This window comes from Poecilia latipinna, unplaced genomic scaffold (assembly GCF_001443285.1).
Source record: "Poecilia latipinna isolate Pla-1442-1.1 unplaced genomic scaffold, P_latipinna-1.0 Scaffold833, whole genome shotgun sequence".
Lineage (NCBI taxonomy): Eukaryota > Metazoa > Chordata > Actinopteri > Cyprinodontiformes > Poeciliidae > Poecilia > Poecilia latipinna.
Genome location: NW_015113449.1, coordinates 116,857 through 129,521, shown reverse-complemented (window position 1 = coordinate 129,521; position 12,665 = coordinate 116,857). Strand labels below are relative to the sequence as shown.

The following is a 12,665-nucleotide window of genomic DNA, read 5'->3' as shown; positions in this document are numbered from 1 at the left end:
GAAAAATTTTTTTTTTTCATTTTTTTAAATACAAAACTTATGAAATTGACACAATTGGTAATGTTAGAATGAAGTAAAGTACTTCTAGTTATAATTTATACCTTTTACTGTTAACATGACCCCAAGCTTAGCAGGTAGAAAATAATGTTAGAATTTCAAAACTGGTTTACAAAAAAGTTCCAGTTTAGCATAGGATAAAATATGCCTGTTCTTCATTCCTTCACAGTGGGTAGTGTCCCAAAATTTTACTCAAGTAAGAGTAGCGATCTCCATATTAACATTATTCAAGGAGAATGAACAGTATGGTGTGGTAAAGCTACTTGTAGGTGAGTTTGATGTGGAACATCTTGTCCTCAAACTGGTAGAAAACCTTTAGACCAGCTAGACTTTCTCGTCCAACATCAGTGTCTGACCTCACATATTCACTTCCAGAAGAATCGTCAAAGCTTCCCACAAACCGCCTAGCCCCAGTGAAAAACGATCCCAGAAGAGCTGCAAACGATAAGACATCATATTACAACGTATGTATCAAGTAGGGGATATTAATTGAGTTAATATCTGTGAAACTGACACATTTGTGTATGCAAACAAAGTTTAAAATCAAGAGAAATACAATAAACCTTTACTGTAACTATTTAGTCTGCAGTGTTTGACGGAAGTGATGAAATTGAACATGTTCATCTATATCTGCTTGTTTGCATCTGAACTTTCTAGCTAAGGCACAAGTTGTCTTCTCCTATCTCCTACACTGCCTCCACTGGGGCTTTTGAAATGAAGACTCCAACTTATCAATAATATAATTTTTGAAACTGTTTGTTTTATATATATATATATATATATATATAATATAAAACTTCTTTTAGCTTTTGATGACATTCAATATATAGAAGACTTATGAGAGACTCTAAAATTAAAAAGACCTTTTCTATGTTGTGGTAAACTGATGCGAACATTTATAATTAAATGGTTTATTTTTGTTGTTGCTTTTTCCCCGCTATAAACCCTGCAGGATGTTGAATCACACAACAGTTATATTTTCTGCTCGTTTCTCTCTAACAGTGACTGGTCTCTGACATTTAGGGAACCATCTTGTTTGCACGTTGCAGCTTGTTTATTCGGGTTCCTCTTCTGGTCATTTTAGGATGGCTTGTGGGTAGGGTGAAACCGTAAGGATCTTTAAACGGATGTTTGGATAGTTATTATAATAAAGTCAAGCACTATTTGGCTGCCAGTGGACTTCTTCCTGTTCTTGGAAACAAAAAGCAGTGAGACATGCAAACATGGAGAGTCTGAAAGAAAGAGAGAAACTGTCTATATTTCACTAAAGGAACTGTGATCTGCTTTGAACCAAAGGGAATACATTTCATGGTGCTGAACAATGGCATACGTCTTAGCCTCTCATAACCCCAAGCAGACATTCTGTGGTAGAATGTGGTATGTTTGAGCAAAAAATAGCAGAACAGGGTTTAGAAACCAATGGACACAGTCTGTTACACTGGCTCACAGATTGGTGAAGGATGAAATAACAGCCCTTTTCCACAAGTACGCACAAGTTGACAAACGATCTTTGTCAGGTTTTGCTCAAAACATATCAAATAGTCTGGAAATACCCTAAAATATCCCGTCTTCAGACCAAATCTCCTTGCAGCAGATTGAATTAGTGTTGGGTTATCTTTGACTCACTTCTGGATAAAGGTGAAAATTACATTCAATAACATTTGAGCAAACAGTTTGCAACCTGTCAAAGTTTGCAGTAGCACTGAAATGCCGGCGTACCCAAAGTCTTACCTTTGACCAGGAATTACTTGATTTGAACAATCTTGCCAAATTGTATAAGGCCAATTTAAACAGACCATTTAAGACATCTAGTGAACAACTGTAGCATTATTGCTCTAATTTTTCAAGTTATTAGAAGTGACGTACATACATTACTGATTGTGTACCTGAGTTAGCCAGCAAGGCAGTTTTCATTGGTTGTCTGCAATAAATACAGAGTAAGATGAATATGTATCAGACTCACTGAATCAACAATTGCATATAGTCTCAGTGCTGGCTTTTGTTCCTGGTTCATAAAGTAATAGAGGATAAAAAAACATAATAATTATAATCATTCATTATCTTCTGCCTAATCTGTCTGGTCATGGAGGCAGCAGCCTAAGCAGGGAGACCCAGACTTCCCTCTTTCCCAGCCACTTAGGCCAGATCCTCCAGGGGAATCCCAAGACGTTCCCAGGCCAGCCAGAAACATAATCTCTCCAGCGTGACCCAGGTTTTTGTCTGGGTCTCCACCTGGTGCAACGTGTCTGGTACACTTCACTGGGGAGACATCCAACCATAATATAGCAAAAAATAAATAATAAAACAAACAAAAAAAAACTGAGTATTTTTAACTCAAACTTTAAAAATGAACTTGGTTTTCTTATTGTGATATGAAACGTCATGAAATGTCTATCTAAAACTAAAATAGGAAGAAATAATTTAAAGCAGGTGGTTCGCACGGGGCATCAAACAGGCTAGGGCCGCCCCTGCTTAAGCTAACAATTAATCACACCGACGCTTTTGGAACGATAAATTAACAGGTTCAAATAAAGCTCCTCTGAGAATCTGTGGTTGGTAATTTTTTGTTTTGCTGTTTTTTTTATTGCAACACTTTTACAAGTATGTGCAGTCTGTCTGGTTGAAGTCTCCTCCCTAAGGCGTTATTTGAAACGGGTTTGTCTATTTAGTGCAGTTTAAGACTTTCACTGAGCAATTACGGAGCATAGTGTGGGATACAAGCGTGGCATTGTGGTTCAGCTCAACTAAGAAAGGCGCAGTTCAGCTTTAGATATTACTGAATTTCTATTTGTGATCCTAGAGACGGTGCAGACAGCTTTCAAAAAGGATTCCCACATATAACCAGGGCAATGTAGCTGGGGGCCCTCAGTAATTAGTTACCACTAAAGTAAAACTCTAATAGTACGTGAACCCAATGTAAGGGGCATAATGTAATAATATGTAATAATATATAATAATAATAATGTAATGTTTGTATTTATATATTTAAAAAAAAGCATATCCTGAAGTGAAACAGAATGGCATATGAAGCTGGTGAGTTTGGGGGGGAAAAAATGTCTTTTCTTGCTGTTTTTATCTGTAATCTGTTATTTCATCGTGTTTTTCACTGCCATGTACAAAGCCTGGACATGTAGCGCAAACACAATGGTTTTGTTGAGATATTGTAAAGGCCCAGTTGTCTTTTTTTTGTTTGTTTGTTTTGCCATTTTCCATATTTTAAGTCAAAAGAAAAATCCCCACGCTTTGTAGGATGGAAAGTGATCTTCCACACTGGGTTTCTGCAGGCTCACTTCTGTGAGCCTGCAGAAACTCGCAGGTGGTCCCAGGAGATTTAAAAGTATTTAGAAAAGCTTTCAAGTAGAATAAATACTGCAAAACAGGTGGGTGTTACACTCATTCACAGTAACTGCAGCAGAAAATATGCAGTAATCCTGTTCAAGTTGCAGCTGGTTAGATTAGGGGATACTGAGGGATACTGTTTTTCAAGAATTTCCTAAGTACCAATTAAGCTTCATTTAAACTGCAGTATAAGTAAGGGTATTTCCATATCACTTTAAATCTTTCTAAATGCAAGTCGCCTGTTTTGAACAGATTCTCTCTGAGAAGGCTTGCTTCTTTAATTTAATGATAATAAATGCACAGCGTTGAAATGAAGCTCACAATCGTCAAATCCTATTTCAAACTTATTCTGTAGAAACACTTATGGATCTCTGAAAAAAGCTTCCAGAGTCTAAAACGGCTAAAAAAAACAACAACAAAAAAACAAATAACACACACAGAGCATATACGAATTGCGCATTATAATTGTGAAAGAGTGATCAAGAATAGTTAAAATGGTGCATACTGCACTGGGCTGCAATGCAGCAACGACATGTTCAATTTGTAACGTCGTTCTGCTTCAGATCATAAACTGTGAACCTGAAAGGTAACGGGAGTCCTTCCATATGTTGGTTTCTCCGCAGTTGGTGGTCCTCCTTTTACACCTCCAGCAGCGTTGGCATTCTTCGAGCTTGTCTACCAGGAGTTTTCCAGGAGACCTGTAATCAGGGAGGCATGGAAGGCAGAGAAGGGGAACATGTTTGGAAACGAATTAAATTATATTTTGAAAGAAAAAAAAAAAAGATATGGAAAAGTGATTTACAATCCTTCCGCGGATGATGAAGAATCTAAGCTCAGGAATCACCTGCATCCTCCCTTTCATTTCCTATGGTTTTATTGTGCGCTGTTGAATACCCATCTAGTTTATTGCTTTGTTTCCACAAATTTCAGTAAAAGACATTAAATTGAGGGGCCCAGATTCATATTTCTATCTGCTTCAGGATGTTTCTGGGTGTCTTTCAACAACACACCTCAGGAAGCGCCTCTCCTCATCCTCTCGCTTGTGTTTGAGCTCGGCACTTCGACTCCAGTCGTCCTCCAGCGATTTTCGGACGGCACGCTTCTTTTCAAAATGATTGGTGGCGTCCCGCATTAACCTGTCCAGAGGGTGGGGGAGCACATTTTAGGTGCACACTTTTTTTCCCTCGCACGTCTTTCTGGGATCAGATTTTATGCCCTCACTCTGTTTTAGTGTGTTTTAGCATTTCCTTTTCTGTTTCCAGCTGTAGTTGACGATTCTGCATCTCCTCCCTCTTTCTCTGAGTGGCAACGCCGAAATTCGCCTGAAAGAGCTGCAAGAGTACAAAACACAGGTCTAAAAGAACAGTTCTGATGAAAACCCAGGCCCTTAAGAAAATAATCAATAGTTAAAAATAAAAAAAATCAAAAGGTAGGAAACCTTTTGTGCTCTCTTTCGGCTCTCTGCCCTCCTAATTGCTGTTTCACATCGAGTTAGTCTTGGTTTGTCAGGCGGACACTCAGAACATGATGTGAACATCTTGTCCTCCACCTAAAAGGGAATCAACACGAAACATTTTGGTTGCAAATGCTTCATAAATTTATGTTGTGCTATGTTTGAGGAGGTTGTGGATGAACATTGGTAAAGCGCACTAAAAAAATGACATTCACCCATAATGTCAACTATTGACCTCAATTTACTTGCTATTATCACTTCCAGAAATGGGAAGGGCACAAAGATAAGTCTTTCCAAGTAAATGAAAGAAATATCAATAGTTGGACATGGTTTTGTTTCCTAGCCTGAGCGTCCAGAGCCTTCCTGTAATGCTTGGTTTTCTCCAGTTTCTTCTGGAGCTGCTGAGCCCTCTGCAAAGCTATCCTGAAATTAAAACATATGGACACATACATACACACACAGGTTGCAAAACACATAAAATCCAGATATCTGACTTGCTGCTCAGTAACTCACTCTTGTATCAGCTGCATCTGGTCAAGTCGCTCTGTAAGAAGGCGGTACTGCTGGTCCTGAGCCACGAGTTGCTGCCTCCTTTCCATCTGGCTCCGTAGATCACTCCCGTAACGATGCTGCCGTATCCTCTTCGGGGGAGTGACTGGTCGAGCCGGGAAGACGAATGATCTCTAAGAACAACCCGGAGGAGACACGGCAATAAAAAAAAACTAAAAACAAACCCCATATTTTCCTTAAGTTAGTCTTGTGCAAATTCTTCTGACGTGAACAAGAAATATCTGTTGTGTGTTAGCAAAGAACACCGACGCATTTGCGATGGCATGGAATGAGAACTTCCTGCACTGCAGATCCTCCAGCGAAAAGTCAGTATTCAGTACCAGTAAGACCAGTTCATCTGTTAACCGTTAAAGCTCACATGTGGTCAGTTAAAGTGGTCCAATAGAGAGACATGCAGTGGAAAAATGTCTGCATTCCTCTCATCAGTGGGCAGAATTTTTGGTAATGTCTGATTTTGACCATTTTTTTATCGGTGAGAATGAGGCAAAACATTACAACAAATAAATTCATTTCATGCCAAGCAGTCTGGAGGAGTCTGTGACTCGGACATGAAGTTCACTTAAGTTTCCAAGCAAAGACTTGAAAGAGCTTCATTTCAAGCACAGAACCTGGAGGAGCTCAACAACTATAGCATGTGAGGATGAGTCATGGATCAGACATATAAACTGGAATAAATCAGATAAATATAACTTGAACCAGAGACATTAAAAGGTCTTCAGAGGTCAGTGAACTACAGGAAAGTTGCTGTGCTTACTTATGTTTTCTGGCAACTTTGCCACAGTTCTTTCAGAAGTGCCCAAGCTTCCTGCTAAAACAAACTGAACCGATTCCAGTGAAGTAAAACTGCTTTCTATCGTGGTCAAAACATTAAACTGACGCATGTGACAAGGAGCAACCACAATCAGTGGCCGAGCTGCAATTAGACGAGCAATCAAAAACACTTTAACGCCCAAAAACCGACTCACTGATGCAAAACGCGCTTCTACATGTTGCCAGTAACCACAGTTGCCATCACACTGTACAATAAAAAGGATGTGTAAAGGTTGTCGGTTTTACTTCTACTCACAGGACAGTCGAAACGGGAGCTCTTCTCCCGCCTCGACATGTGCAAGTTGAACGCAGCCACCTTCTTTGCCTGCTCATGCTGCTCAGTTAGTTTTGCCTAAAGACAAACACACTTTCAATAAACATGTTGACAATCATTATTAGCATTTTTTTTTTCCAGTTTTACATAAATCAGCGTAATTAAACATACTCTTTTGGATATAGAAATGTAATTTGTTGTAGTGGTTGTTTCATTTTACACAGAGGTCATCTTACCAATACTGGGATTGTTCTAGTTTTGAGATGTGCATTAGTTCTGGGCACATTTGAAATGGGTGCAATAATGTTGATGGTCATTCATCTCCATACTGGCATTATATGGCTAACAAAGTGCGGTAACACTTTATTTGAAGGGGGTTGAATAAAACTGTCATGACACTTTCATAAACATGACATAACACCTGTCATGAACATGAATAAGCCTTCATGAATATTTATGACTGTTGTCATAAAGCATTCGGTAAATTATGACACTTTTAATACAAAGTTGACATTATTCAAAATGTCTTTGTTATGACAACTTGACATTAACCAAAAAATAATTACTGGTATAAATTTGTTATAAAAGTATTACTGATTGCACTTTAAAAATTAGGTAACTTTATGTTATTAAAGATAAAGTTTAAACAGTAATGATTTCTTGGTTAATGTCAAGTTGTCATAACAAAGACATTTCGAGTAATGTCAACTTTGTATTAAAAGTGTCATAATTTACCGAATGACGCTTTATGACAACAGTCATAAATATTCATGAAGGCTTATTGATGTTCATGACAGGTGTTATGTCATGTTTATGACGGTGTCATGACAGTCTTATTCAACCCCCTTCAAATAAAGTGTTACCCAAAGTGGTTTGTCCTTCACAGAAATGGGGAACCTACACATTTAATTTCAGCAGAGCTTGTGACGACAAACTCTTTGGCGTAACAAAGAGTTTGTGGCTATTGTTGTGGGGAGCAGATCTCATCTACGCTGGAAAAATGAGGAAAGGTGACATCAATAAATCACACAACACGTGCTGCTTTGTTCAGCTGCGTCTCAGCCAATGGAGAGCACTTAAGTAAATCACGATAATACATTTTTATCTACAGAGTATCCTTTTTTAATTAGTAAACAGAGATCTGTGAGTGAGGTTCATTTCCTCTAATTCAGTGTTTGGTCCATGGCTGGAGTTACCCTCATTTCTGACCTTTCGTTGGAATTCCTTTGTTTCTGGAATCGGAAAAGGTCATTATTGGCAGAGAAACTTTTCTGGCGAATTACCACCACAGGATCCAGCAGCTTCTATGTGTCCTTTTCTGGATGAACCAGTCCTCTGTTTCCTGGTCATTTCTTTTTGTGTTTATTGACCCTGGACTCTATCTGGGAACTCCTGTCATCAGTCAGAAACTCCCTAAGTTTGCTGGCAAAGTTTGCTTTTCCATTAAACAACTCACCCTGATATGTGGAGAGGATTTTCCAGAAAGGACTTCAAAAATATTAAAAGGAATGAGGTTATCAAGATGAATGACGGTTGTTTTCCAACTAAAGGAAGACATTTTAGGAAACTTAGGGGATTTTTTTTTGGTCATATTCACATTTTTTCAGACTTGCACAGCACACTTTCACCTCACCTGTAGCCTTTTGTAATTAAACTCTAAATACAAATAAACTGATGTGTTCCGGATGTACACTGGCACACACCAGCTCTTGCTCCATCTCCTGCTCATCTCTCAGCTGTTCTTTAAGCAGTAAAAGGTTTCCGTGAGCTTTCTCCTCTGCGTCTCGTCGCTCCCGTCTGTTCTCTGGAACATTCCTCAGAGCCCGCTGTGTGCACAAGTGGCAAAGCTCCTACGGAGAAAGTTGGAAAGTTAGGTTTCTTTCCAACTTGCTCTGTGCTCTGCGGCACAGAGCAACAGTAGCTGTGTTCTTAGCCTGCCGAGCATTGTGCCAAGAAAGTCCAACAGGACTTGAGCCTCTCAGTCGGCGTACCCTACATTACTTAATATGTTGGGTGTGTGAGACACAATGAGTCCACAGTTGGTTGCTTCAGTGGAATCTTGTCAGAATGATCCAACAAAAGAAAACCAGCCCAACAGTAAGTATACAAATTAACTCATCATCACTATTGTTTCCATTTGGTCAGGTCATAACTTAGAGAAAAAGGGACAATGGTGACAAATGAGTTACAGTAGCAGTCATGTTGTCATGCTAAACGATGCTTGGTATTTCCCATAGATCAACTTTAGATGGTACGTGATGTTTAGGGCTGTCTGAATGATTCAGTCAATCTCACAACCAAAGCTTTCCTGACAATGACGGAAGATTTGGAGAAAAAAAAAACAAAAAAAACCTGCTGACAGTCATACAGTGTGAACCCTGCTCTTAGTGACACTTGGTCACCAGCTTAAGTCACAGCTACTCCAGTCATTCTATGTAATATTTATTTGACTCTGCTTTGTATTAGGAGTGGCTATAACATGTCAAGAATTTCAAGAATTTTGAATGTTTTACAGAGCAAGAAATGTTCCCTGCTCAAACCACCGCATTCAGCGAATCGCAGAGCCCACGTTCTCCTCCTGACCTCTAATCTCTATAAAAAACGTCAACATGGCCACAAGCAGCAGATCCCAGTGGTGGGGGAGGGCTGCCCTGTAATGCTGAAGCATTAGCAGCTTGGAAATTACAGCTACAGGGAGGAGCAAAGTCCACCCGGGCGTTTAGCACAGCTGAACGGTTGCCACGGGAAATTAAAGGATTTGTTAAACATGCCTGAAAGAATCAAAGTAACACTCCAGGTACGTGTTTGATGAGAGAATAACATTATTGCATGATGTAAAGCTCAAAAAGTTGATTTTATATAACATTGACCCTTTAAATATTTGTGTAAATTTAGGGATGCACATATGCTGTTGGAGGAGTTTTCTTGTTGTGAGGAAGTTGTTCTTTCTAATTGTCACAACATGCTCACTATCACTGCTGCTATGGTGAGCGTCATTTGGGAGATGACTTCTCACCAAGAGGAACTATAAAGTGAACTTAGCCTCAGTAAATTAAAACTATGATTAAAGTGGAATACACTCACGACTGTAGGTTTTAAATATAGCAATGCAGATCCTAATTAAGTAATGAGTCAGCAGTGTTGCATTACCAATTGCATCAATGGAAAAAGTAGTGGTATCCATAACTAATCAATGACGATACAGAAAAAAAAAAAACTGCTAAAACTTACCCTTTCAGCAGGGATCTGACCAGAGCTGCTGACATTTTTGAGATGCTGGACCAGTTTGGGAGATTCTCCATGTAGCACACTGGGAACAGTGGGAATGAGAGTAGAAGCAGACTGCTGCACACATCAGAAAGACCAATATGATGAAATAAAAGAAAAGACAAAGAGATGCTCATCCTTAACGCATTTCTATCAATAGCACGAAACACATTAAAGAGGGTCTTAGGGTGTTGCGTCCCTTCTTGGATGTGGGATTGTCAGAATTTGAGTTGGTTGTGTTTTGACGGTGTAGCCGGAGTGGGTGGTGGTTCTCCCTGGGCTGCTGTTGCAGTGAAAGTGATGTATGTTTGGAGATTTAAGAGTGCGGTTGGAGCCTTTAGCCCACCTCCTGTCAGGAAATGTTTGGCAGGTGAGTTGATCTCATACTAGTGATTGCTGGGGGGGTCCAGTGTGGTTGCAGGGTAGGGTGACCAAGCGATGTATTTCTACAGATGACAATAGGACCAAAGGGAGAAGGCAGAGGAGCTCTTTTTTTTTCACAGTTTATCTGTGTCATGTTATACCGTCATCATGACACAGTGACAGTTTTAAGAAATATGTAAAACACCCAATTTTGTAATAGTTTACTGCTCCATCCACATAGTGACACTTTATAGTCACTATAAAGTGACTAAAAAGTCACTTCCGGGACGGAGCTCCGTCCCCATGGCGGCAGTAGGTCCACCAAGGTGTTTTGCACAGCTGAATGGTTGCCACGGGAGAATAAAGTTTTTCTTAAACATGCATGAAAGATTTAAGGCAACATTCCAGGTTTTTTTTTTTTTTTTTTTTTTGGTGAGGGAATAACATCCTAACACTGCGACAGACTGGCGACCTGTCCAGGATGTACCCCGCCTCTCGCCCGGAACGTTAGCTGGAGATAGGCACCAGCACCCCTCCCGACCCCACTGAGGGACAAGGGTGTTCAGAAAATGGATGGATGGATAACATCCTAACATGATGTAAAGCCCCAAAAAAGTCAATTTTACACAAGACTTCAAGGTTTGAAAGTGCTTCATGTTTTCTCAGGTGAACCATGGAGAGGTTCGGTGTTTGCTTACAGTACACATGCGCTTCAAATTGTGTTTCTTTCCTGAAATGCATGAAAAGGCCGAGCGTGATTCAGAGAGTTCTCTGGATTTACTTTCAGACATTCGTAGATGAACTCGCTGTTCTTGTGTAAACATTTGTTCCAAACGTTGCTTTTATGTACCATTTGCATTATAAAGGCTTCAGGTGTGCTTGTCCAAGCAGAAGCCTGAAGTGAAAGGAGGTGCGAACAGAGGAGAATCTGTCCGCTCTACATCATTTATGGCGTCTGGAGCTGTTAAAGAGGCAGTGACATTAATCCGAGACCCCCATGAAGTTCTCAGCTCTCCCTGATTAACCTGCTTATTCAGAGCGCTGAAAACTGAGCCGCCATATGAAGTCTCTCTGTGTGTGTTTTCATCCACGTACTGTGTCGGCTACCTGCTTGTGGGCACCGCGGGGGGGATTGGATTCAGTTCCTCAGTCAGGCCAACAGCTTTCGTCTGCAGTGACTGATTGAATTTAGACTCTCTTTGTTGAAGAACCTCTGCAAAGAAAGAAACACAACACTCTGAGTGGCTTCACTGCTTTAGGGCTCCGCTAACTATCTTGGTTTCACGATGGAAGCTATTAATTATGTTGTTGTAAAGACTGAATCTAAGCCACGACGTGGGAACATGTTGGGGAACATTTACAAGTTGTGGACTGAAGCTAAAGTCAGAGTCATCACACAGATGCTTCCAGGACATAATTGTTGCAGTCTCTGAACCATAAGCATCATAAGCAACTTTAAAAAAAATAACGTCTTTTTTGATGAAAGTATGCTTAAGATTGAATTTTAAAATCTCTAGAAGAGTGAAAAGTCACAGAACGGGACTTGCTCAGGGTCCAGTGTGAAGGTTCCAGTCACTGGTGATTTGAGGAGACATTCAATCCTCTGTGTTTTATCGAGTCCGAACTCAATTCGGCAAGAAGAAGCCCTGATCAAGTGAGTGCATGTATCCAACTGTGACACACTTTTCCATATACATTTTTGTATTCAAATGTATTTTTGATAGTCTGATGTACTATGTAAATATTCAATGAAATTGGATTTTAGGGTTTCTTTAACCGTAAGCTATGAACTTTAAAATTACAACTTCAAATATACCCCTTATTATTTATCATTTCTTAAACTGAATTACTGAAATGTTTTATATGATAATCTAATTGATTTTACATGTATCTATTGGTCGTATTGAAATACAGCTGAATCCTTTATCATAATCAGCTTGAGGTTCTCACTGAGAACTAAAAAAAAATGCTGTTCTGATTGTAATCCAGATTACTAAAGAAAAACTATGACAGACTACCAGCTTCCCTGAAATCTCAAGTGATGTCACTGCCAGTTAAACAAATGTATCAGGAAATTGAAGCAAGGGAAGAGGCGAGTCTATGAGCAAAGGGCAGATGAAGATAAGACCATGAACTGTTGATTTTACCGCCTATCTGGAGCGAACTGGTTAATAAATGACATTACAAAAGACAGATCTCTTAAACCACCAGGAAGCCGTATTTACTATTCCTTTTGAACTTCAAATTCAACAGCACTCTCTCATCCTCACCGTGTGGATCAAGCCTCTTTAAACTGTTTGAGGAAAGTTGAGAGGAAGGAAAAGAGTGGAGCAGAAAAAAATTGCACCACATGCACTGTTTTGATGGAGTTGTGCTGAAAGTAGCTCTGGGTTCCCACACGTACACTTTTCATTTCAAAGTTATATTCTCTTTTAGGATGCGTTCACACCAGCTCCGTTCAGTTCGCTTTAATCAAGCTCATAGTTTGTTTCACTTCAAAGTCTATGACTCTTGGACTTGTTGAATAAGGAC

At 39.7% G+C, this 12,665-nt stretch overlaps 1 protein-coding gene across 2 annotated transcripts in view; it reads right to left on the bottom strand.

The window, feature by feature from the left end:
* Positions 1 to 3,668: 3,668 nt before the first annotated feature.
* LOC106956619 (coiled-coil domain-containing protein 81) overlaps positions 3,669 to 12,665 on the bottom strand; it is a 16,846-nt gene continuing 7,849 nt past the window's right edge. For both annotated transcript variants that reach the window (XM_015047573.1, XM_015047574.1), the window contains 10 exons: positions 11,241 to 11,346; positions 9,735 to 9,813; positions 8,207 to 8,353; positions 6,486 to 6,581; positions 5,363 to 5,532; positions 5,194 to 5,272; positions 4,835 to 4,945; positions 4,618 to 4,727; positions 4,407 to 4,532; positions 3,669 to 4,094 (listed from right to left, as the gene is read on the bottom strand). In XM_015047573.1, coding sequence (XP_014903059.1) covers positions 3,956 to 4,094; positions 4,407 to 4,532; positions 4,618 to 4,727; positions 4,835 to 4,945; positions 5,194 to 5,272; positions 5,363 to 5,532; positions 6,486 to 6,581; positions 8,207 to 8,353; positions 9,735 to 9,813; positions 11,241 to 11,346 — 1,163 coding nt within the window. In that variant the 3' untranslated portion in view covers positions 3,669 to 3,955. The remainder of the gene's footprint in view (positions 4,095 to 4,406; positions 4,533 to 4,617; positions 4,728 to 4,834; positions 4,946 to 5,193; positions 5,273 to 5,362; positions 5,533 to 6,485; positions 6,582 to 8,206; positions 8,354 to 9,734; positions 9,814 to 11,240; positions 11,347 to 12,665) is intronic.